Source organism: Pempheris klunzingeri, chromosome 2 (genome assembly GCF_042242105.1).
Source record: "Pempheris klunzingeri isolate RE-2024b chromosome 2, fPemKlu1.hap1, whole genome shotgun sequence".
NCBI lineage: Eukaryota > Metazoa > Chordata > Actinopteri > Acropomatiformes > Pempheridae > Pempheris > Pempheris klunzingeri.
The window spans coordinates 10,863,537-10,887,532 of record NC_092013.1 but is presented as its reverse complement, the minus strand read 5'-3'; the positions used below and the strand labels follow the sequence as shown (position 1 = coordinate 10,887,532).

The 23,996-nt window shown below is 42.2% G+C and overlaps 1 protein-coding gene across 1 annotated transcript in view; it reads left to right on the top strand.

Moving 5' to 3' along the window:
- Positions 1-23,996, top strand: part of col7a1 (collagen, type VII, alpha 1) — a 49,686-nt gene that overhangs the window by 9,256 nt on the left and 16,434 nt on the right. Inside the window, exons 19-86 of the mRNA XM_070848092.1 lie at positions 18-149; positions 362-508; positions 772-909; positions 1,014-1,163; positions 1,254-1,390; positions 1,488-1,614; positions 1,756-1,899; positions 3,976-4,145; positions 4,237-4,278; positions 4,431-4,457; positions 4,531-4,575; positions 4,690-4,809; positions 4,893-4,964; positions 5,057-5,092; positions 5,175-5,228; positions 5,329-5,403; positions 5,586-5,699; positions 6,806-6,832; positions 6,932-6,994; positions 7,104-7,175; positions 7,259-7,318; positions 8,123-8,158; positions 8,241-8,285; positions 9,052-9,087; positions 9,198-9,242; positions 9,374-9,409; positions 9,539-9,574; positions 9,704-9,736; positions 9,833-9,904; positions 9,988-10,047; positions 10,210-10,245; positions 10,346-10,426; positions 11,464-11,499; positions 11,614-11,658; positions 11,779-11,850; positions 11,987-12,031; positions 12,121-12,156; positions 12,358-12,399; positions 12,565-12,645; positions 12,807-12,842; positions 12,979-13,014; positions 13,332-13,412; positions 13,521-13,556; positions 14,252-14,323; positions 14,455-14,499; positions 14,864-14,899; positions 15,316-15,351; positions 15,882-15,986; positions 16,082-16,147; positions 16,568-16,603; positions 16,685-16,720; positions 16,810-16,857; positions 16,956-16,991; positions 17,900-18,025; positions 18,201-18,410; positions 18,487-18,522; positions 18,635-18,679; positions 18,793-18,909; positions 19,011-19,082; positions 19,235-19,279; positions 19,749-19,784; positions 21,436-21,471; positions 21,566-21,610; positions 21,721-21,753; positions 21,876-21,938; positions 22,080-22,115; positions 22,708-22,788; positions 22,918-22,986. Coding sequence (XP_070704193.1) covers positions 18-149; positions 362-508; positions 772-909; positions 1,014-1,163; positions 1,254-1,390; positions 1,488-1,614; positions 1,756-1,899; positions 3,976-4,145; positions 4,237-4,278; positions 4,431-4,457; positions 4,531-4,575; positions 4,690-4,809; positions 4,893-4,964; positions 5,057-5,092; positions 5,175-5,228; positions 5,329-5,403; positions 5,586-5,699; positions 6,806-6,832; positions 6,932-6,994; positions 7,104-7,175; positions 7,259-7,318; positions 8,123-8,158; positions 8,241-8,285; positions 9,052-9,087; positions 9,198-9,242; positions 9,374-9,409; positions 9,539-9,574; positions 9,704-9,736; positions 9,833-9,904; positions 9,988-10,047; positions 10,210-10,245; positions 10,346-10,426; positions 11,464-11,499; positions 11,614-11,658; positions 11,779-11,850; positions 11,987-12,031; positions 12,121-12,156; positions 12,358-12,399; positions 12,565-12,645; positions 12,807-12,842; positions 12,979-13,014; positions 13,332-13,412; positions 13,521-13,556; positions 14,252-14,323; positions 14,455-14,499; positions 14,864-14,899; positions 15,316-15,351; positions 15,882-15,986; positions 16,082-16,147; positions 16,568-16,603; positions 16,685-16,720; positions 16,810-16,857; positions 16,956-16,991; positions 17,900-18,025; positions 18,201-18,410; positions 18,487-18,522; positions 18,635-18,679; positions 18,793-18,909; positions 19,011-19,082; positions 19,235-19,279; positions 19,749-19,784; positions 21,436-21,471; positions 21,566-21,610; positions 21,721-21,753; positions 21,876-21,938; positions 22,080-22,115; positions 22,708-22,788; positions 22,918-22,986 — 4,580 coding nt within the window. The remainder of the gene's footprint in view (positions 1-17; positions 150-361; positions 509-771; positions 910-1,013; positions 1,164-1,253; positions 1,391-1,487; positions 1,615-1,755; positions 1,900-3,975; positions 4,146-4,236; positions 4,279-4,430; positions 4,458-4,530; positions 4,576-4,689; positions 4,810-4,892; positions 4,965-5,056; positions 5,093-5,174; positions 5,229-5,328; positions 5,404-5,585; positions 5,700-6,805; positions 6,833-6,931; positions 6,995-7,103; positions 7,176-7,258; positions 7,319-8,122; positions 8,159-8,240; positions 8,286-9,051; positions 9,088-9,197; positions 9,243-9,373; positions 9,410-9,538; positions 9,575-9,703; positions 9,737-9,832; positions 9,905-9,987; positions 10,048-10,209; positions 10,246-10,345; positions 10,427-11,463; positions 11,500-11,613; positions 11,659-11,778; positions 11,851-11,986; positions 12,032-12,120; positions 12,157-12,357; positions 12,400-12,564; positions 12,646-12,806; positions 12,843-12,978; positions 13,015-13,331; positions 13,413-13,520; positions 13,557-14,251; positions 14,324-14,454; positions 14,500-14,863; positions 14,900-15,315; positions 15,352-15,881; positions 15,987-16,081; positions 16,148-16,567; positions 16,604-16,684; positions 16,721-16,809; positions 16,858-16,955; positions 16,992-17,899; positions 18,026-18,200; positions 18,411-18,486; positions 18,523-18,634; positions 18,680-18,792; positions 18,910-19,010; positions 19,083-19,234; positions 19,280-19,748; positions 19,785-21,435; positions 21,472-21,565; positions 21,611-21,720; positions 21,754-21,875; positions 21,939-22,079; positions 22,116-22,707; positions 22,789-22,917; positions 22,987-23,996) is intronic.

Here is a 23,996-nt window from a genome sequence, read left to right as displayed (position 1 = left end):
TCTGTCCTGACCTTCAGAGTCAGATCAGACTGTGGTCGGGACTGTGACATCACTGCAGGTCGAGGAGTCCCGTGGAGAGGTTGTCCGAGTCACATGGGTTGGTGTGCAGGGAGCGACGGCTTATCGTGTTTCTTGGAGAAGAACGGATGGTAGGTTTTAGTGCTGGTACTTTTTACTTTTGTGTTTAAAAAAAAAAGTTTCATTAATCTCACATTTAAGTGCAATAATCACAACATCAAAATGCACCTGAAATATGTCAAGTTTGACTTTGATGAGAAATATAATTTTCTTCTGTGATAGATGTTTTAAGGCAGCAGGTCTGTGTTACACTACCTACTGTTGTGACTATGTGCTACTGTAGGTGGTGAAGAGAGGAGTCAAGTGGTGGGGGGACACATCACAGCAGTGGATTTAGACCGATTGGACCCCGGAGCCCAATACGAGGTGCAAGTTATGGCTTTAGTTCAAAACAGAGAGGGAACCCCTGTGTCAGTCAGAGTCACCACGCGTGAGTCCTGTCTTACTCTCTTCATACACTATTTCAAGGCTCCCACAAGTTTTGATAACCCATGAAATATGAGACTGCAAAATTTTAACTTTATATGTTCCTAGGCACATGATGATGATGATGTGGGAATACTGTCTTTCTTGTGTGCAATAATTGAGTGTTGCACCATATACAAAGTCTCATATTTCAATATATACTGTATATGTAGGAGAAAATATCAAAATGTTTACATCGCTGTGGATTCTCTGTATCTGTGTATATAGCCGGTGCCTACACCCCCCCTCCCTCACTACCTATAACAACTTTACGAGTGGCGGAGATTACCCAGAATTCTGTGCGACTTGGCTGGAATCCACTACCAGGTGCCACAGGATATATTCTACGCTGGAGAGATGAGACAGGTGAAACATGTTATTCTACATGTTATGAATTATTTCTTTTAGATTGCCTGTTCCCCAGTCCTTTACATTCCATTTCAACTACAACATTTTTATATATTCCTCAGATATTGGTCGTGGCTTGTCTGTTACGCTCCCTGCTGCGTCCAGCTCTTATCAGGTGACAGGGCTGCGTTTGGGCCGTCGATATCGCTTTACTGTGCAGCCCACCTTTGAGAACGGATTGGGAACAGAGAGCAGTGTAGATGAACGCACTGGTAACACATCAATGAGTGCCCTTTCATACATTTATAACTATAGACACCTTTTGATACCTTATTGACCCCTACAAACATCTCCGTCCACAGTTTGCGTACGTGGACGTCTGGATGTGGTGTTTCTGGTGCCGGCATCTACCGATCGGATTAGCCTCACAAAACCTCTACGTGAACTCCTCACAAGTACAGCAGGGTCGCTCCACACTATCGGACCGCGTGACTCCCAGGTACTGCTCTTGAAGTATAAGTCTTAAAAAACAGGTCGTGGAGGTTTGAGGCTGTAAGATGGCAGAAAAGAATTTGATTATTTTCTGTCTGTTTTAGATGGGAGTTGTAGTATACGGTTACAGACCCAAAATATGGTTCCTACTTAATCGCCATGCCAGGTCTGACACACTTTTTCAAGAAATCCAGTCCACGCCCTTTGACGAAAGCCCAGGGAACAACATGGGTCAGTTTCTTCTCCTCTCTAACAATTTCCCTTTCTGGTGTTGTCCATTTCTTTACTGTACTTGAGTTTCATTTCTGTAACTATTTGGTTTGTTCGAGTCTGCATCATTGTCTGTATTGTATTGTCTGTCTCCCTCTACAGGTGAGGCAGTGACATTCACCACACAGTACCTGCTGACCCCCACAGCTGGTCGGAGACCAAGGGTCCCTGGTGCTGTTGTCATCATCGCTGACAAGAGATCAGCGGACAACCTCACTCTGGCAGCCAGCAATCTTAGGGCTACAGGTATGCTGGAGCAGACCAAGAAGCAGTCGTATTGCATTTAACCTGTAGAATGAAATTTTAATTTCCTGTAATGTGGTTGGATGTAACTGCCAGCACCTACCACATCACTGTAAAGTTAGGTTCACAACATCCTGATGAATGTCCTGATTGCAACAATTACTTCCAGTCTTAGCGGAGTTTAAAGCTATGCATTTTTGGTGAGTGACAAACTTCCAAACCTCTCTCTATCTCCATTTTCTTTAAAGTCTCCATGATGGCTATCTTAGACTTCCAAAATGGCAAACACCCATGTTTTTAGCTTGACCCCTCATAAGTCAAGTCCCGAGTTAAGTGGCATAATTTGCTGAGTTATTTGCAGAATTTCAAGCCCAGGAAACAAATGGGAACAGACAACACACTAAAGATACAATCTACAGCTGCTCCTGCTTATATTATGCCAGTGATCCACAGGAATGGGCCAGTGCTCGTCCAGAGTCGCTGCCGCTTACCGCTGTACACAATCTCCTCCACTCACCCACTTCACTTGCATGGGACCTTGCTGAAACGTGTCCCAGGGCACTGGCCCCTGTCTTGGGGCGAACCCATTCCAGGGTACCTTGCCCTTCACAAAGAGAACAGACAACTCCCTGGAGCTCCTGCCAGCCTCTTCAAGATCATGTTTGTCACCGCACTGGATGCTTTACATGACTCCATATTCAGGGATCTGAATCCATCTCGTTTTCAAGCGGCTAGGGTGACGTAGGCCACTACCCCATTCTTTTGAATGGCATTCACCCATCTCTTAGGACCAACCGACTGACATGTTCAACTGCTGCTCATATAGAACCCTTTTCCACTTTGGCCTTCAAAGTTATCATTTCAATATACTTCCAAGATCTGCATCCAAGGCGGCTCCACCCGTGATACTAGCCCCGCCATCGCTGGTCAGGCATGGGCCTAACACTCCAGTTCAATCCATTTTCAGGGTGTGTTGGACCCATCAACATTTGGCACCATATAGTAATGTTCCCTTTCATTTCAAATAATCACTAACACAATTTTTGATATACATTATGATATTTCTTTCCAATTTTAGTGCATGCATTTTGGTTACCTACATTTAGTTATCATAAGTTTATCAAGCTGGTTTTGAGTTATTAATACATTTTACCTTTGTTTCTCCACATGCTGCTGAGTTCCTGGCAAAAGGGGGAGGCAGAGGTTAAGGCACCTTTTTATGCTGGAACACAGGAAGTGGAAGGTGTCAACCCCCAGTGCTGGGCAGGGGTGCTCTGAGTTGCAGAGGCTTCCAGAAAAGTAGCATTCTTGGAGTAGCATTTCTTTGGGCTTTGGGTAGTTGTAGTATTTATTGGTATTATTTGTATTATATCTTTAAGTGGCAGTTGGGTTTATTATGGGTGTTTAATGGTAAGGAGTTGGCTCCCCCCCCCCCCCCCCCCCTCGTTTGTCTGTAGGCTAGCCTATGTGTATATATACCCCTTCTTTTGTGGCATTCACTGGGTCAGGATTGTTCAGTTCAGATTTCTGTTGCAATATTGGTTTGTGGACCTCAGTTTATTTAAAGGGCCCATAGGTAGAATTTCTGTTGATACTTTTTCTTTGCTTATGTATTTTAATCTTTTGCAACCTTGATTTTTCTATTGATTGTTTAATTTAGCTAAATAAAACCTGAACGTTTGAAAATTACTCTTGTGTCCCTGCTCTTGCTGCTTGGTCCCTAACACAGGGCATGTTGATTCATCGGGTAAATTGTCACACACTCCTTGGCCAATTCTTATTCGTTTAAAGTTTGAGTATAGGTTGAGATTGTTTCGGCCCTGAGACCTCTAATCATTCGCTTTACCGCATAAAACTGTGAGCCTCTGAGTGTGAGCCATCCTGAGGAAAACTGGATGGGAACGAGCTACTAGATTGTTTGATTTGTCTTTCAATTTAGTTTCAAGGCTTCAGCCACAGAAGTGACTGATTTATAAAATACACTTTCCCAAACATTGTCCTAAATCACTTTCCCTACATACAAATCAAATCTTCCTCTCTACAAACGAACATGTTTTTGTGTGTGTGTCTGTCTGCTAGGTGTAACAGTGTTAGCTGTGGGTATAGACCAGGCGAACACTGAGGAGCTGCGTCGGGCGGTGACGGATGGCAGCACCCAGAACATCCTGTACACCCGTGATGCAGCACAGTTGGACACCCTACATTCGGATCTGGCAGATTTGCTCTGTGGTATTGCAAGAAAACCAGAGGTATGAATAAACCTGGAAAAACACCATAATAAAGAATATACCAAGAAATAAAATGTAGTCTGAACCTGATGTTTTCTCTCGTTGTGTTTAGACTACCCCAGGTACAGACCAGTGTACCATTCAGTGCCCTCGGGTGAGTTATTCTCCAACTGTACTTTCATACTGTATTAAAGTCTCTGTCATTATTATCAGATGTTCAGTACATTGGGCAGACTAAAGATTTGATGACTGCCAAACACTCCCTACTATTTGATCTCTACGTTTAATCTTTCCTATTTCTTTCAGGGAGAGAAGGGTGATCGTGGAGAGAAGGTATATTGCAGAAAAACATAACACTCTTGTAATTTGTATTTTCAGCTGTTACAATGCCATTTTTTCACCACAGGGTGAAAGGGGTGGGGATGGTGGAGACGGACGCAAGGGAGAGCCTGTAAGTCATTCATTGACACCGACCTTGATGATTCCTCTATACACTGACGCAATGCACTGATTTTCCAAAATGATTGTACATACTAATATGTCAATATGTTTGTGCTTGATGTAGGGTCGTGATGGTTTGCCTGGGAGGGAGGGTCCCAGAGGACCTGAAGGACGCCCAGGCACGCCAGGCCAAGCTGGCCCTTATAACCCCTCAGTGGGGGTGAAAGGAGAAAAGGGCGAGAGAGTAAGTCCAGCTAAGGCCTAATCAAAGCTATACAAATGTGGCCCAGTAGGATTGAAGTAACAAGCAGATTGTTTTCTGTTTAGGGTTTTCCTGGTATTGATGGAAATCCAGGGTTACCGGGACGACCAGGTTCCCCAGGAAATGCAGGGGTCCCAGTGAGTAGAGAAACCAGAACCCACGGACTCATTGGATATGTTTGTTTTGTTGTATTAGCATAGAGGCGATGATGTTGTTTTTATGTCCGCAGGGTTCACAGGGGCTACCTGGTATCAGAGGAGACCCAGTGAGTAACCTTTGTTGTCCTGGCCTGCAGAATATTTAGACTGACATCTGAAATCTGCTTCCTTGTTTTTCCTTTGTTCTAGGCTGAGCCCGGTGTGACAGGGCCACAAGGACCAAAGGGCAGCAAAGGTGAAAGGGTGAGCCGAGTGATAACCCACCTCACAAGTTTTGAAACACACAGAGGACAAAGTGTTGTGTGTGTGTGTGTTTTTTCACAGTGCTTTTTTGATGCCTCAGGGTGAACCGGGCTCAGCTATATCGGGAGGAGGTGTTCCAGGGAGGAAAGGAGAGCCAGGCATCTCAGGAATACCGGTAAGGAACAACTGGAAAACCATCACAGAATGTCATGAAACATAAGAGAAGCACACCATCAAAATCCATCATTCTTAAGGTGATGTCCAGCTGTAGTAGAGAGATTGGGTGGAGCTATCTAGAAGTTTTGAGTGTACTGAGTCATTTCTATATATTAACCAGTGTTCTTGTTGTGTACCAAGGGTACTCCAGGTCGGCCAGGCAGCGATGGGGGCAAAGGTGCTGCTGGAGTTCCAGGGACATCAGGCCAGGATGGTCGCCCAGGTTTACCAGGACAACCAGGACTCTCCATCAAGGTTTGCCTTCTGCCTCCATCCATCCCATCCTAGTGACCACGATAGCTCAGGAACACCTAAAGGGAATCTCCGCAAATTTGGCACAAACGTCCCCTTGGACTAAAAGATCAGCTGATTAAATTTTGGAGGTCAAAGGTCACTGTGACCTCATAACTCAAGAATTCATACGCTACTTATGTTAAAATTTCACACAGATGTGTAAAATTATGCTCAATTATGAGGTATTGACATTTTATATCCAATTTACAGTTTCAAATACACAAAATTTTGGTTGTTTTACACAAATTGAAAATAATTTGTTAATAATGCAATCATCATTGCATTTTTTCATTTTGATTTTAGACTTTTTTAAACTTCCAAACTTTTTGTCACATTTCTCAAAGCATAATCGATTCTAAATGGATTCTTTTGCCTTCAAGCGATGATCCAAGACAAGACTGTTATGGTCAGACTCGTGCACATGGTGGTAGCATTGAGCCACTTACATATTTGAATCAATGGAGGCTTGAGTAATCTAAGACATTATTAGTGATTTTTCTCACACATACAATATAATTTTTAATGTATGAATGTCATTTTACAAGTCAGGGGTTTAGACAAATCTCAATTAATTAATCCTGATGACTCTTTCTATGTTTGTCAGTGCATCCAAAAAACAGTTTTGGTATTTTGTAGTTGAGACACACTGACTTCTAGTGCATATTTTCATGACACTTCTTCTAGAAACTCACATGAATCCCACAACTGAAAATTTTAATACAGAGTATTTATTCTCATACCAAGCAAACGAGCCTTACAACAGATTTCAATTCCTCAATAATGAAAAAGTGGTTGTGTGCAGACTTAGTTCTATTATTCCAATATTTATTGGATTGTTTTTTTTCCTGTACTGTTTTGTCATCACTTTTTGTTTATGCATTCGATACTATCGCGCAGCGGAAGAGGTGGGTTGTTTGTGTATGAATCAATCTGTGAGTATTTGCATATACACAAGAGTCTTGCCAATTTCTGAGTAGATTATCACTGACAAACAATCCCTAACTACATTGTTCAGCATCTCCCCCCCCCCCCTCTCTGTCTCTCTTTATTTCTCTCTTTTTCTGCAGGGAGACAAGGGCAGCCCAGGAGAGAGGGTGAGTCACACCATCACCAGCTTGTCCTCTCACTGTAGAAATATCCCGAGGTGCACGCGAGTATAATGATTCTCAGCTCTTATCTCTCTTTGCTGACAGGGACCACCAGGAGTCGGCAGCGGGGTGGCCGTGAAGGGCGAGAGGGGCGAGAAGGGCTCCCCAGTAAGCACTGTCAATCACTGCCAATGTGCTGACATGTTTAGTTTCCAGATGAACCTTCTGTCCACATGGGGGAGTCTTTTGCATTTACTAATTGCATTTTTATTATCAGGGTACCTCAGGACCTCCAGGGGCTCAGGGTACTAGAGGGGCAACAGGACCACAGGGCAGCAAAGGAGACCAGGTATTTTCTGATGGATTTAGTGCACGAGTGGTTGAGCACGTGAGGTATTTATCTTAGAGAAATTGCTTGTGGTTATTTTTCAGGGCGAAGCTACTGATGGGCTGCCTGGACCCCCAGGTAGGCAAGGAGAGCCTGGAGACAGGGTACGTAGAACACACAGCAATTTTAGAGGGCTGATGTTATGATAATGAAACCAGAAATTGTACAAGATGAATACAGTAGATAATAGAAAGCACTGATGGCACACAGATCTGCTATGCCCACACATCCTCCTCACACCCATCACAGTTTCTAAACTTCCTGCTCTGCAGGTGGATCCACATCTGCATCAAATCACACTGATTTTTGGCAAATACCTAAATCCCCTGACTTCTAAAGTTTGTACAATGATGATTTGTCTGTCTATGATTTGAGACTGGACATGATGTGGCTGTTTAAATTCATCATGATGCTGCATGATGCTGGGTCTTGCAAAGTTGCTTTCTGCATATGCCATTAAGATATGGCTACAATAATTTATGTCAAATAGGCTATATAACTGTTTACAAAACCGTAACAGGAAGGTGGTGTGAAAAAACAATGTTTGGACATGGACATTAGTAAATATTATAAAGTCACGCTTAGCAAAAGTTGACCATATGGCATAAAATCTGTATGTCACAAAATTTGTGGCCTAGACATGTGGTTCAGCCAAGGAAGAAAATTGTGCCTGACAATTCAGGAGAGAAGGTTAAAAGTGCTCTATAAATAGCCACATGGTGGCGCTATCCAGAGCTAAGACTATTCAGTTCTTTCTTTGCCCATGAGCCAAGTTTCCCTGAAATCTCCCATGTCATTTTTCGACATTCCCTGCTAACTAACCCATAAACGCATAATTAACAGGACTAAAACATAACTTCCTTGATGGAGTTAGTACAATAATGTTCAGTTTCGCTCATGTCTTTCAGGGTCCCCGTGGGCCTCCAGGAGAAATTGGTAGCAAGGTAAGATAAAGGTAAAAAAAATCACCTCCGTTGTAAGGTGTAAATACAAGAATGACCTCTGTCACTCTCTCTTTTCCAACAGGGTGATCGAGGACAGCCAGGCGAGCCTGGATCACAGGGAGACAGGGTGAGTTACATGGCATGAGAGTGAATCAGTCATGCATGTCTGTGCCTGTGTGTGCGTGAGTGTGTTTGTGGTGTAAGTACTGGTGTAATAGTTGAAATGCCTGTGGTCCATATTTGCAGCGAATGCAATTAAACCAAAATAAAACATCAAGTTTGGATGATATTAACATTTTTGCTGAGTCAAAGGTGTCTCATCTTTCTTGCATAAAACTGAAAAGTTGAAATAAAAAAATATAAGTTTGAAGGTGGAGACACAGTAGGCTGTTGGTTTACTTCAATCAGGTAAAAATATGCTGCAGGCAACTTGTTTGTACCTGAACTGAGAGGCAGCTTTAATGTTGATTCTAAGGTCTTATTATCCCAATTTTCTTTGCGTCTGTCTATGTAAGATAATGTTATATAGTGGTGCACAATGAGTGGAAACCTGTGCTAATGGTGACACTCTTAACAAATGCTAACACAAACTATCCCAAGCAACCGCAGCAGGTTTACAGTATTGTAATGTATAATGTCGAACATATGCACCAAGATCAGTCTCACAATGGCTGCAACCATTTTCACTAAGATACAGGTATTGTCAGGTGAGTCAGATGATCAAAGAAGAAGGCCTTTCCTCTCAAAATCTAGAACAAGACCTGGGAAGACTCTACTTACTGCAGTCACTGTCACATATTGTGCATTTTCTTGTGCATGTTGTGATAAAGAGGCATTCTTGGCAAATTTCAGTCAGGAACCAATCTGTGAATCAATCATGTGTCTCTTTGCAGGGGGAGAGAGGACTGGCTGGAGAATCTGGCGGGAGAGTGAGTACAGTAGTGTTGGTTTAGCTTTTAATTTAAAGTTATTCAACTGTTGACATCATTTCTTTTTAGTTGGATGCTTTTGCCGTTATCTGAATAATGTTGTTTCTCAGGGGGAACCAGGGAAGCCAGGCCTCTCAGGAACACCAGGTTTGAGAGTGAGTGACGGACTGTCATGTGGTATTGGCCAATGACATCAGTGCGCCTTTTGGTTTCATTTTTGCTGCATGATCTCACTGTTATAAATGCGCAGCGAGTCTCATGAATGTGTCTCCTCATTTGTCATCAGGGTTTACCAGGACCCAGTGGACCGTCGGGAGAAAAGGTGAGGCTGATTCAATTCAGTGTAATCATTTGAGAAGGAGCAGGTCAGCGGGAACGTGATTCCATCACAGAACATTTCATAATCTGATGTAATAAATCTGAAAGAACAGTTGAACCTGTCTGTTCTCAGGGAAACGAAGGTGCACGAGGGGAGCCTGGTAGAAGTGTGAGTGATCAGACAAGAAAAATCGTCACATATAATTTGACTTTTCTTTCACTTTGGATATGCATTTCATATTCCTGACACTTTGTTCCTGTGGTGATGAGTCTTTACTGTATTATTCAAATCATGCAGGCTCCAGGTTTTCCTGGGAAAAAAGGGGAGCAGGTAAGCTATCAAATTCTGTACTCCTATAACTTCTCATGCCAACAGAGCTCACTGTTTTCTATGATGGGTTTCCTCTTTGTGGATGTTCTCCCACAGGGAGAGCGAGGCCTGGCTGGTACTGACGGGCACAAAGGAGATAAAGGAGAGTCGGGACAGAGAGGAGAGAAAGTGAGCAACCGGGGGAAGATGTTGCTCTAGAAAATGTGGACTCATTTACCTAAATGACATTTTCGTTTCTGTCATTTTGCAAGGGGTCTTCCGGGTCAGGAGGGTCAGGTGTCGTTGGACCTAAAGGAGAGCCCGGAGAGAGAGTAAGCTCACACTGGAGTCACCGTAACACTCTTTATCAGAAAAACAAATACTGTGATATATTCCTGACAATCGCATCTATTATTAATGAAACATTGCCTTGTGCCAGCTGTCGATGTAACTGCTCAAACCGAAAATACATGAAACACATGCTCTTCCCTCAGGGACTTGCTGGTATCAGTGGAAGGCTGGGTGCCAAGGTAAGAGGCCTGCTGTGTTTGTTTGCGTTGTCTTTTTTTTACCCTTTATGCTTATCTATATTTATTTGGTCGTTAAACTGGTCTTATAATTGTTCTTTAGGGAGATTCAGGTGAACCAGGAGAGAGGGGGGAGAATGGGCGGCCAGGAATCCCAGGAAAGCCCGGTCTTCTAGGGAAACAGGTCAGAGCGCTGAATGGGATCCGGCTCCATTTAAGTCTTAACTGTGAAAAGCGACTGTACCTTCTCTCCACATCTTTTTCATGATCCACGTTTTTGGCAGTGTCCACATACAGCAGGAAGTAGAGTGATTAATAAATATTACTGTTTAATGACTTGAAGCAAAATTTCATTGTCATGGTATGAGCTTTACTAATGATGTAAATCATAATGATGAGTAGTGTTTAATTGATTCTGTCAATTGACAGAAAATTAAATGACAGCTATTCATCATTTACGATAAATGTCAATTATTTCTTTGTTCCAGCTTCTACATAATGAGAATTTACTGATTTCCTCTCTTTTATGTTATTGTTAACTTATTATCTTTGGGAGTTGGACTGTTGGACTGTTGGTTGGACAAGACATTGATAAACAAGACATTTGAAGACGTTAGCTTATGTTTTGGGAAATTGGGAAATTTTTTACAAATTTTTAACATTATAAAGACCAAACAATTAATCTAGGTAATTGGCAGATTAAGTAATGATTTAAGTTATTGCGAGTTGCTGCCGTAGTGATAAGATCATGTTATCATTCTGTTTTTCTAATTATTAGAATTTGGTTCATAATGGTATCAATAATATTTCCCAGTCTTTGTACTAAGCTATAGCTGCCACCACAAACAAACCTTTACCATCTCTTTTATTGGTTTTACACTACAATTAGTATTACACTACTATTGTAAAAATATAATCAAGCATTTTTTGTTGTTGCGTTATTGCTGTAATCAAAGATCAAACTGCCTGTTCAGCTTTCTTCTCTCTCAACATGCATCTCTTTCTAATGATGCCATTTTAGAGGTAAAAACAAATACTCTTTGTGTTTTGATGTGCAATTTTCTCCCAATTTTTTGTGTTTTAAATCCTCCCACATTCTCACAACTTCTTTTTTTTATACATTCTCTGTTGTGAGTTGATGTTGTAGATTTTGAAATGTGATGCCATTAAGGTTTCCTGCCAGTTAAAATCAGTGAATCCTTAATACTTGTTGTTTTACAGGGAGAGAGAGGAGAGAAGGGTGATGAAGGCACACCTGTAAGTATAATCTCTCCACCATCCACTCTCATCCTCAAAAGTGTGAGTTTCTTTGTAAAGATTGATGCGTACTTGTCACTCTAAATGTCTGTTTTTTGAATTTTCCTCTATCAGGGGGAGTCTGGACTTCCAGGGAAGTCGGGAGAAAGAGGATTGAGGGTAGGACAAGTGTCTTGCACACATTTTGTGGTCAAGGTTTCATTCTAAGATTGTAAACCTACCAAGGTACATCAGTGGAAAGTTGAGTTAACACACTTTTTTTATTGATCCTGTCATCAGGGGCTTGCTGGTCAACCAGGACGAGCAGGAGAGAAGGGGGACATGGGAGACCCAGGAGAGCACGGACGAAATGTAAGACACACATTTATGTATCCTCATACAGACAGCTTTTCAATATGGTCTTGTGCTATTCCACTGAGACCATGAGAGAATAAACAGCGTGGAAGATCAGCTGCTCAGCATCTTTATTGATCTGTGCTCAACATAGGGCAGCCCAGGACCTGCGGGACTGAGAGGAGAGAAAGGAGAACAGGTTTGTTGTCTTGTCTATTTCTTACAAAGTGCTTTTATAAGTCTCTATCTGCTGTTGCAGGATTCACATATTTAACTCTCTTCTTCAAGGGACCTCAAGGACCTCCAGGACCACCAGGAAAAGTGGTGAGTGTGTCGCACTGTACTGTAGGCTTTAAAATTAAATGAACCATAATGATGATGTAAGTAATGAACCATACTGATCAAACTAGAGTCTGCAACATTTAAGTCCTCAACATCTTCTTGCCGTTGAATGAAAATCCCACAGCCCAGTTCAACCCAGTTGTGAGACTACGTGCAGTCTGATGTGTTTGTTCTCTTCAACAGGCTGATGTCCAGGGCCAGCTAAAAGGAGAGAGAGGGGAGAGGGTATGTACTGTACCTGTGAAGTCGCAATAAGTATCCTCCCAAAACCGGTCCTGTTGCAGCTATCATAGGCATTACATTATGGGAAAAACTCCTAAATAACACCAGCATGTCATGATGAGATGAAAGTAGTGCAGCTAAAACAACTTACGTCATTGCAATTTCCAGGGCGACGATGGGGACCCAGGAGAGCATGGCAGCAAAGGTCAGAAAGGCGAAGCAGGGACTCCCGGAGCCTCAGGCCTGCGAGTGAGTTTGCATCATTCTTGCAATTTGTAAATGCTTCTGTGAGCATCTGATAAGCCACTGTATATGCATCTGTATGCGCACTGACCTCTTCCCCTGTTGATTCAGTATGCATGATTGATGACCCTCTGTGACTTCTTGTTCTTTCCCTGCTGTCTATAAAGGGACCTGAGGGACAACGGGGGCCCGCAGGCACACGAGTGAGTTTTCTCTCTGTCACTGCTTTCCCACGACAATTCTCATAACATGACATCTGTAAATATGTGAATCATCTCCTCATTTCCTTTAACAGATATCGCTTTCACTTCTAATGTATTTCATATTATGTATTTGCAGGGTGACGCAGGAGAAAGAGGAGCGCCTGGAGAGAAGGTTTGAAATCAATCAGTGTGACTGGTCGTCACAATCTCACCTCCTGAAATGACCCGTGTAAATTTATCAATGTTAAAAAAGATAAACATAAGGGATTTTTCTGTTTTCTTGTTAGGGGCAGGTGTCACTGTCCTTCATTCCTCTGGATTCTGTTTCTCATGCAGTATTCCCAGTGGGATGAAGTGCAGGGGGTGCTGGCAGAAAGCTTCATAGCCAAAAGTTGAATTGAACCACTTAAACTGTGCTCTCACTGTTTCAGGCTGTTATGTAAATGTGGTGTTTTTTTTTTTTTTAACCCTAAACCTTTGTGTGATCAGGGAGAAAGAGGAGCATCTGGGTTAGATGGACGTCCTGGTGTAGACGGCAAAACAGGTGCTCCTGGACCACCTGGTCAGAGGGTACTTCAGTTTATCCCTATTTTTCACCAAACTATAACACATAATGTATGTAGAGCCTCTGGGTGGTCAATGTGTGTGTACTATATTTGTTTTTTCTTTGTTTTACAGGGGGATCCTGGGAAACAGGGGGATCCTGGAAGAGATGTGAGTTTCCTTTTTCCGTTTTTGGTTGTGTGAAAATTTTAATTGGCCCTCTGTATTAGTTATCAGGTATTGGTTGTCAGTAGTCATTTGATATGAAAATGCTGATCTTTTTGTAAGTTATTTAGTGCTGAGGTTTGGTTCATTTAGTAAGTTATTAAGCTATTTATTCTTAGTATATTACTCACTTTTTTTAGAATACACAAGTGTGCCCCTGTACTACAGTCACACGCAGTAGGTGCACTTTTCGTGTACGTGCTACAGAGGGCACTGTGGAGGTGGTAAAATTCACTTTTCAGACCTATGGCCAGTTACATAAGATGACTGTAGGCAAAGATGTCTCCAGTCCAGTTTCACAGGAGACTGTTATGTCATATTGACCATAATAATGGTTCTGAAAGTATAGTTTAAGAGTCTATATCCTGTTTAAGGAGCAGACACGTGACAGGTCTACTCTACTGCTGCTGTACAATCAAAACAAATCGCAGTTACCGTTTGTATCATGTTTAATCCTATACACATCTACGTTTCTCAGAATATGTAGAAATGGTAAACATTTCACTGTTACTGCACTTCTCTGTTAATAAATTACACGTTTTTAAACTTTCTTTTCAACTGCCCCAAAATGTAACCAATCAAAAATGTATCTTAGTAGGATTAAACCGTTCACTGTGATGTGTCCTTGTTTCTTTTTTCAGGGTTTGCCAGGACTTAGAGGGGAACAGGGCCCCCCAGGGCCTGTTGGGCCTCCAGGCACTCCAGGGTCACCTGTGAGTACACACACAAACTTTTATTTTTGTGGTCACGTAGTCTCATCCATTCCTTTGTTTCTTTACTTCTCAGTCTGTTTTCAATCACATTTACTTAGTTGTGTGTCATCATCCTTGCTGTTCTATTTCAGGGTAAAGCAGGTGAAGATGGCAAACCAGGGCCTGCTGGCAAAATGGTAACTCCTTACTATAACTCCTCACAGCAGCTCGCCTTCTGCATTTTGAATATCATTTGCATTATCTCTGATATGCTGTTATAGGACTGATTCACTTCACAGAATATGAATCTTGTAAATACTTCTAGTTTGTTTTTTCCTCAGAGTATGTCTCTATATCATTCTCGAATTGGTAATGGCCTTGGCATACTCTTCCCTGTGAATGATGTTTAGTGAACAAAAGCAGTACAGACGTATCGGGGTCTGCAGCGTAATGGCCGTCTTGGCATAATGGCACTGAATAATCTGAGTGCTCCTGCAGCAGACTGGCCATTATTCAGTTTGTTCCTGTAGGGTCTGTAATGCATTTTGTCTTGACTCACAGGGTGAGGACGGTGTACCAGGCGAAGATGGGAGAAAGGTTTGTGTACACTAACAGGATGAGGTTTTTCAGGATTCCTCACAATAAAAGTAACTTAAGTTGACCCAACAACACCATTTTCTTTTATATGCATTACATTTAATGTGACAAATCTACAAAATAGTCTTTTTTCCGGTGTCCTCTCATGAGTGTTGACGGCTACAGTGGTAAAATGTAGCATTTTTTTTATAAAATACCACTTATTTGTGAATATAACTTTGAAGTGTTTGCCGTGCTTTTAATTGTGTAGGGCACAAAACAAAGTGGGCTAGAAATGAAACCAAACAAGAACTAGGCCAAGAAGAGCTATTTTTACATTTTAGTAAGTTTTTAGAAAATGTTCTATGAAGACTGTGCTTATTGTGTATCTTGTTTTGCTTTTCTTTGGAACTGACTCTGCTGTCTTTAATCTGCAGGGTGACAAAGGAGAACCAGGAGCAGCTGGAAGAGATGTCAGTTTTGCCTTTTCTTTTTATATCATTATCACTTTGTGTTTTCTGGCCAGTTTGTTTTTACACTGCATCCTGTCTAACCTCGACCTGTTCTATCTCACTCCATCCTCCTTGCCTTGATTTTGTTGTGTTTCACATTAGCTTTCCTCCTTTCTGTTCTCCTCATCACTTCCTCCCTCAAGTGTGTATTTATCAACTGTAGTTTGCTCTGACATTGACATTACCATCATCACACTCTCATTCACTGCTGAATCAGTATGCCTCTCAGAAGGAGCTACATACATTCACTAGCCTCTAATGATCAAGCTTAGCCTTTAAGGGGGAGCCACTTCTGAGAGGAATCCAGAGAGGCGCCAAATGTCATACTGCTGTTTTCATGTGCAAATTCATATTAATTATCTCTAGAACATCAGTGGAGGGGTGGCAGCGGCCACCTGCTTTGATTTTATAGTTAAGTCTCCACTATAGCGCAGGAGGAAGTAACCATGCGTAGAGAGAGTCTTGGTTGTGTAATCACACATGTTTTCCAGGGCCGTGACGGGCAGAAAGGAGACCGAGGCCTTGCCGGGCCCGTAGGACCCTCTGGCTCTCCGGGGCCTGCTGGAGTACCTGGCAGCATTGGTCCCCCTGGACAGGTACAACTGATGTAGACGAATTCAAAGCATATTAAGAACTGGACTGATAGTTTGTCTTTTTTTTTAATAATACCAGCACTTTCCATGTCTCTCAGGTTGTGTATGTTAAAGGAGTTGAAGCAACACCAATCCCAGGCCCACAGGGGCCTCCAGGAACGCCTGTGAGTGTGCATGACTTTGCAGCATTCTGACATTGTTGTTGATTGCATTCCTTAAATGCATATTATGGTTTAACTTACACATTAGTGCTTGTCCTGCAGTGTTATGTGCTGAGAATAATGTGGACCTCCAAGGGCTACTGTGCATTAATGGAGGATAAAGTCATTATACACACAAAGCAATTCCTCTGCCTGTAATTATGTTTTAATATAACTGTTTCTTTTTGCATACTATCATAGAAAATGTGATTTTACAGATTTTACTTGCTCTTGTGTGACCATGTTATCCCCAGCTGCATCACTCTCCCACATGTAGCACCAGAGATGTCTGTTTTATCTCCATGTGTCTCTGTGTGCGACTGCAGCCCCACTAAAGTCCTGTCTGTAAATGGTTTTTAACATTGCCCTTGCTCTGTCCTTCAGGGTGTACCTGGGATCCCGGGAGCCGTGGGAGCCAGAGTAAGTCTTTATTGATCACAGTTTGCTGTAGATTACTAACTACTTAGTCTGTTTTTGACCTTCTAACTTTCTTTGTTCCAGGGAGATAGAGGACCGGCTGGCCTTAAAGGTGAAACTGTAAGTTAAATGTGCGACCCTATCAAAGTGCGACATGAGTGAGGTTTCATGTGTTTTGTGTTGACAAGTTGATATCTTTTTATTGGCAGGGAGATCCAGGAGAGGACGGGGCACCAGGAAAACCTGGGACAGCAGTGGTAGGATGTCAGCATGTTGCCTGTCATGACTTGTGGAAACATTTATTGTCGATATCCTTCAGCTATGTTGAACAATGTTTTTGTATTCCTATGACCAGGATCTACAGAAGGCTCTGTTCGGCTTTGGCATTCGGGTATGTGGACTCCACACACTTTTGCCTCCAAGTTTCAAGTATTAAAATCATTTAACGAAATATATATTTAAATGGCTGCAGACACACCTTTACACTGGGTGTAGCATGTTCCCCAAAATACCTAAATGGTCCTATTAAATATGTTTATTAAATATTAAATGTCAAAATTTATTTCCAGGAAAATTTCAATAAGACCATTAAATCTGTAATGCAAATTTCCAGACAGCCCTAATCTAAACTCATTTTTTTAATGGATATATGAATATATATTTTAGCATAATGGTTTTGCCAATGGAAAATCTCCATGAGCTTATATTTGTCCATTTGTTCTTGCAAATGTCATCATACTATTTACACCTTTCAGATGTATATTCATAACTCATGTTAACCTGTTGTTTCCTGTGTCAAATAGTTCAATTAGTTTGAAAACAAAAATTTCTTCAGTCCAGTAAAAGTTGAATAATAGAGTTGCCACAGTCAAATATGGGATTTGCTTCTGATTTATGGGCATTATAAAAATGGGACTGCAGGTAGTTTTAAACTGCAGCAGCATGTCGGGCTTGATATCATGGACGTAGACCAATGACTGACGCAGGTCTGTTACTGAATTGTGACTGAACCTTTTAGAATAAATGCTGCCCCGACAGTTTGGAGGAGATTACTGCCCTCCTCTAGTATTCTCACAGGTGAAGAACGATCCACAGTAAAATGGTTTATGTGCAAATACATTTTGAAATAAAAGCCTGGGATTTTTTTTTATCAACCGGTGACTTTCCAGCTGCTGCGATGGAATCTAAACGACTGGTCCTTAGCTGAACTCCAAAAGCTTTTCACATGCAGTCACATGTGGCTAAAAGTTATGAAGCTCTTCTCTACCATTTCCTTTTTCTGCCCCCCCCCCCTCACAGGTGTCTGATCTGAAGGTGCTTGTGGACAGGAAGGACACACCACAGGCTCCCACAGTGCTGAAGACAGAGAAAGGTGAAAAGGGAGACAAGGGTGAGCCTGGATCAAGAGGACAAGCTGGTGCAGATGTAAGAAAGGGCATCTTTGAGGTTTTTAGTAAAAATGAAAAAACTTGATGAGGACCCCAGTAAGATCATAGCAAGTCCAGATGGTGCACTTCATTTTCAAGTTTATTTAAATGTCTAATCAACATAATTCAAAATGTTTCAAATTTATATGGTTACTTCTCCTCTTGTGCATCAGGGTGCTCGTGGTTTTCCAGGCGAGAGAGGAGGTAAAGGGGACCAAGGGGAGCGAGGACCTCTGGGAGCAACTGGGCCTCCAGGTAGAGCCATTGGAGAGCGAGGCCCAGAGGGACCAACAGGCCCTGCTGGAGAGCCAGGCAAACCAGGAATACCTGGGGTTCCTGGGCGAGCTGGCGAACTTGGGGAAGCTGGAAGACCAGGAGACAAGGTGAAGAGGAGAGCTGCACGAACAAGATTCTTCATGGTGTATGAATCTGCTAATAATGTGTATATCTGTGTTTCAGGGGGAGCGTGGAGAGAAAGGTGACAAAGGAGAATCTGTAAGTGTATATGGTACATTGTTGACCATGGTCCTATACATCAAGGTAGTGAAAAGAAATTCATGTTTAGTGTAATCACTCCCACACAAGTGAAAGTTACTTCTCGTTTTAGGGTAAAATGGGGCTAGCAGGACCAGCTGGTCCACAGGGTCAAAAGGTAAACTCCTTCGCATTCTTGTTATTCATGTGTGAAACAGTGTAGAGATATACAGCACATACAAATGAGTTCATAAGCATTTGTGTGTGTGTGTGTGTGTGTAATTACTGTAGGGAGCATCTGCTGAGTCCGTACTGGTTGGCACGCCTGGGGTCCGTGGGCCTCCAGGAACTGCAGGACTGAAGGGAGAGCCCGGCGCTGCTGGATCACCGGGACCTAAAGGAGAACAGGTAAGATTTACACAAATAATACACCCACGTATTAACATAATGCCATGCCATGCACTATTGTATGTTTCTATATGCAAATTAAATACTTTTGTGTCATACAGGGATTTGCGGGAGCTCGTGGTGAAAAAGGAGGAAGAGGAGAGTCTGGAGAAAGAGGACGTGATGGCTTGCAGGTTAGCTGACTCAATAATAATGATAATTATAATAATCACAAACTGCTTAAGATAAAAAATCAGATCATATTATTGTTACTACACTCAAGACACGATGAAAAACTATGACATTCTGGAAATGCAAGAAGTAATCAGTGGGTTTGTCATTTCAGGGAACACCAGGAGAACCAGGAAAACCTGGTTCTGATGGCAAACCAGTAAGTATGAAGTACTGGATGTGAGCTAATCTATACCTCTGAAGGTGAAGTTGAAATTAACAATATTGTTTTAAATTGCCATTAGGAACATGATATAGTAATGACGATATGTATGTATATAGTCAATAATGTATTTATAATATTCTTGCTTACTGCCTTTTTGCTTGTATTAACTTACAGCATTGTCCTCTGTAAATGTGTGAGCATTAATGCATATGAAAGAGACAGTGCACCTCCTTTTTTGAAATATTACGCCATCAGGATTCCAGTTAACATCAGAGGATGCATTAAGGTTTCATCTTTTCCCTTACAGTTTTCACTAAAAGCCCAAACACACTGTCGATCAAAGTGTATGTACTGTATGTCACGATTCCTTGGTTGGGTGCAGGAGTAAATGTAAAGAGAGGAAAGGCGAGATCTTCATCACTTCCTCACACCTTTTGTTTTCCTTCCCTCCATGTTGGAGCAGGGCCCAACAGGGCCCGCTGGTCTTCGAGGCCCACCAGTGAGTAACCAGTAACCCAGCAAAGGGGCCTGCTCTTAGGCTTGACCTTCAGAGTAAACTACTGGTTTGGCTGCAAGCACCGAGCTGATGGAGCTCTCTTTTCCCCCCTCTTGGGCCGAGGCTTCATAGATCCTTAGACAGTAACCTTTTGCAGCTGCGTGGCTAACACCTCACTCTCTCTCCTCATATGCTCTGTCCTCATATGTGTCTTATCTGTGTCCATTTCCTTTTCCATGTTTGTTTCCCCTCTATTCTCTACCCACCTGTCCCCCCCCACCCTCCTGTCATCCACCTTCCTCTGTCTTTCATCCTCTCCAGGGCCTGCCTGGCTTCCCAGGAGTTCTAGGCAGACCGGTAGGTTCTCTGCTGCTGGCTGGCTTGCTTAAGCTCTGGAGGAGGGAGGGCTGGGAGAACCTGTCCCTGTGGTATCGGAAACAAGAGGGAGAAGGGGAAATGGACCACAGCTGTAGAGAGACCAGTGGGCTTTAGCTTAGACAGCAAGTAGCTTAAAAACGTGTCCATAACAGAAGACTAGAAGAGCATATCATCAAGATGCACTGCCATGTACCTCACAGGCAGATTTCACCTCTTTATCTTCATTTTTATTGTACATCCCTCTCGGAGTTCGGTTTTGGGATATGAGTCAGACCTTGATTTGTTGATTTCATAATGAAATATTAATTAGGACCACCTGTCCCAAAAGAATCTGTGTCAAACTCAACAGTTGAGTTTTGAAGTTCAACTTTGAGCGTGTGAAACACAACAAATTTGTTGGAGGAGATGAAAGGAATTCAGCTGACGTCCTGAGTTCAAGTTCTCTCCACGACCCAATGTTCGATAGTAGGGTGGAATACTAAATTGAGTGTACCCCCAAAAAGCACCATGTTGTCGATTCGCTTGAGTCTGCTTATTGTGCATGCAGCTGTGCCTGCTGTCTGGTGTGTGCTTATCCCTCTGACAGCACTGATGTTTCACAGCTTAGTGTGAGTGTGTCTTTGTTGACATTGTTGATCTTCTGTGTTTGTATTGTCCTACCTGCTGTCCATCAGATATTTATGTGTTTGTGTATTTGTGTATCCTAGAGAGACATTTATGTCAATCACTTATATGTCTATGTATTATTAATGCGACCCCATGTTGTCCAATATTGAGTACATAAAAAAAGTACATACATTTGGATGTGCTCAATTTCACATATTTATGCATAAATATGTTGCTTAAAGGAATAGTTTGACATTTTGGAAAATACAGTTTTTCTATGTCTTGCCAAGAATTAAATGAAAAGGTCAAAACCACTCTCGTATCTGTTCATTGAATATGAATCTACCACCAGCAGCCTATTAGCTTAGCGTGAACACTTGAAACAAGTAGCCTGACTCTATCAGGACTGTTTATGGGCTGTGCACAGTGACTTCCTGGAGTTTTGTCATCACTGTGAGGTTGCCAGGCAATCAGCAGAGACTCCAGGAAGTCACAATTAATGTCAAACACAGGAGTGGTATCAATCTTCTCATCTAACTCTCAGCAAGAACGTGAATAAGCTTTTCCAAAGTGTCAAAATATTCCTTTGAAATGTGGCCTGTGTGCTGTGTGCAGTCATAAGTCTATATGATGTGAATGTACTGTATATGACTGTATATTTGACTTGTAGGGAAACCAAGGAGAGCCTGGCATAAGGGGGCCAACTGTAAGTATCACACATGTGACGGAGCATACATGCACATTCAGAGGCTTGTATTAATAACAGCAGTTCACATGTTGGTGATATGTGTTTTAATTAGGGCCCCATGGGTCCCAATGGGCCTCCAGGTCCGCCAGGTGTAAAGGTAGGTTTAAAGTTTACTTTATCTCAGTGTGCTACCTGTTACAGCATGTAAACTGAAAACCCTTGATTTTTACTTGCTGGCCGAAGTCATAAAATGTTTGTTTTTCACAGGGTAATCAAGGAGAGCCAGGTGTTCGTGTCCAGGTAAAACAGCTCCAGTGGCATTTTACATCGAGAGATTCAATTGCCCCAGTACCTAGTCAGATAGGAGTGTAGACGTTGTACAACAGATCTGAAGTGTAGGTCTTTATTTCTCCTCTCTGCAGGGTCCTCCTGGTGCGCAAGGAAGCACAGGTCTGCCGGGACCACCAGGTCCTCCAGGAGCTGTGGTAAGCGTTGGCATAAATACCAGCTTCTCTTCAGTGAGAAAATGTGCAAATTTTCTCATTCATTCATTGACATTCATTGAAAATCTTGTGAGTGTATCATATTGTGTTCCTTCGTACCACTGTATTTATTTCTCCCTGCAGGGTCCACAGGGCCCCCCAGGACTACCAGGGCAGGTGGTGAGTATGCAATCCTGATCTGGTTGCTATTGCTGTTGCACTGTGGAGCACAGTAAGTGTAAAATTGAAGAAATGTTTTAAGCCCGAGGCATTTTAGTTCTAACCGAAAATGGGAAGGTAATTAAATAAAAATTCCAAAACATGTGTACCAAGCTTCTGGTGATAAATGGCAGCGTCTGCTGCATTTTGTGTTCATAATTTGAAAAAGCAGAGAACAAAACATGATTTGTTGTACCTTCAGCCGAGAAACAAGCAATCAAATGTACATTGGTACTTTTTTACGACCTACAACAACTACAACCAACTGTTCAACCAGTATTTTCTTGTTCTCATTTTTAATGTAAACTGTGTAGTAATATCTCACATAGTAAAATAGATATATTAAAACACAAAATGAAGACCTCATTATTAAGAGATTTTATTTTCACACAAACTGGAAAATGCTAAAAGTAGTTTTTAAACCTCTTTGTAATATAAATATGTAATATATATAATATAATGATATTAAATATATAATATCTATAAATGTCAACATGATTGCACATACTTTTGATCAAATACACTGAATACTGAAATATGTGCTGCTCCTCAGGGTGAGGCCGGTAAACCAGGAGTCCCTGGAAGAGATGGGGTGCCTGGCAAAGAAGGAATACCTGGTTTACCAGGAAAGCAGGTGTGTGTGTGTGTGTGTGTGTGTGTGTGTGTGTCAATGTTTGTTGACTCTGTATATAGTGAATGTTGTGCACGATGCTGTTTTTATCAGGTCCTCCTCACTGTCAGCATTGTGTAATTTGTTCCTCAGGGCATTGCCGGACCTCCAGGCCAGCGCGGCTTAAAAGGGGAGCAGGGAGACAGCGGCCCTCCTGGGAAGGTAAGAACATGCTGTATCTACCGAGCGGCCTCCAGCTATAAGGACAGTCAATAAAATTGGTTTTGCGGTTGCTTTTATTTGATGTGATCCCAGCAATAGAACGATTTGCTGCCTGAAGTAATAATAAAAAAAAACTGTAGTGCTATTATTAGCATCCTACTGCGGGAGTTTTCATCTGATGCACAACACCAGGTGGTCTGATTCGAGTCTACCTTCAGGGGCTGTGGTCAGGCTGCTGTCGTTGGTCCACCTGGGGCTCTTGCTGCCTGTAATACAAATGGTGGTCCAGATATATTCCCCTGCAATTTGTACACTTCTGGGAGTCCCACTGTTAGTTACCTATACGCTGCTGCTAGCCATCTATATAAACTCTGATATCTCTGAGTTGGCTGCAGCAGTGTGAGCCATGGGGGTGGTAGGTAGAGGAGCATGACGAGCACTCCAAACAGCTCACAAACAGTAAACAACAGAATATAGACTTTCTCTGTCTGACTCTATCGATGTCAAGTCAATATAATGGGCAAGGCAGAAGTTTGGGGTGTTAAATGGTCATTGAATTCATGACGTGTGCCCTAAATAGCAGCATCAAGTGCAATAACATAGTGCTGCAGTGTAGTTACATCAGATGATTGCAAACCTGTTGATAGAACAACCTTTTGCCTCTCTGTATGCAAACAATGGGATCGGCTGGGCTGTTGAAAGTGAGAATAGAGCTGTATTAAAACTATTTTATATACCTGGTCTTCATTCATTTTTCTATTCATGTTCATGCTAGCCAGAAACAGGACACGCATCTCTCCAACCTTGTACAAGATTCTAGTGTTACATCAAATGAAATCATATCTGCAAGTGAGCTGCTGTAATATTAAATATCCAGCATAAACATCCCTTGCCATTTGGTGAGTATTTTGAGCTGGGATTAAGCAGTAATGCAAGAACTTCATCTTCCTGTGCAAGCCGTCTCAGTGGGATTTCTCTGTTATACGACTGCTATTGATTGACATTCAAAG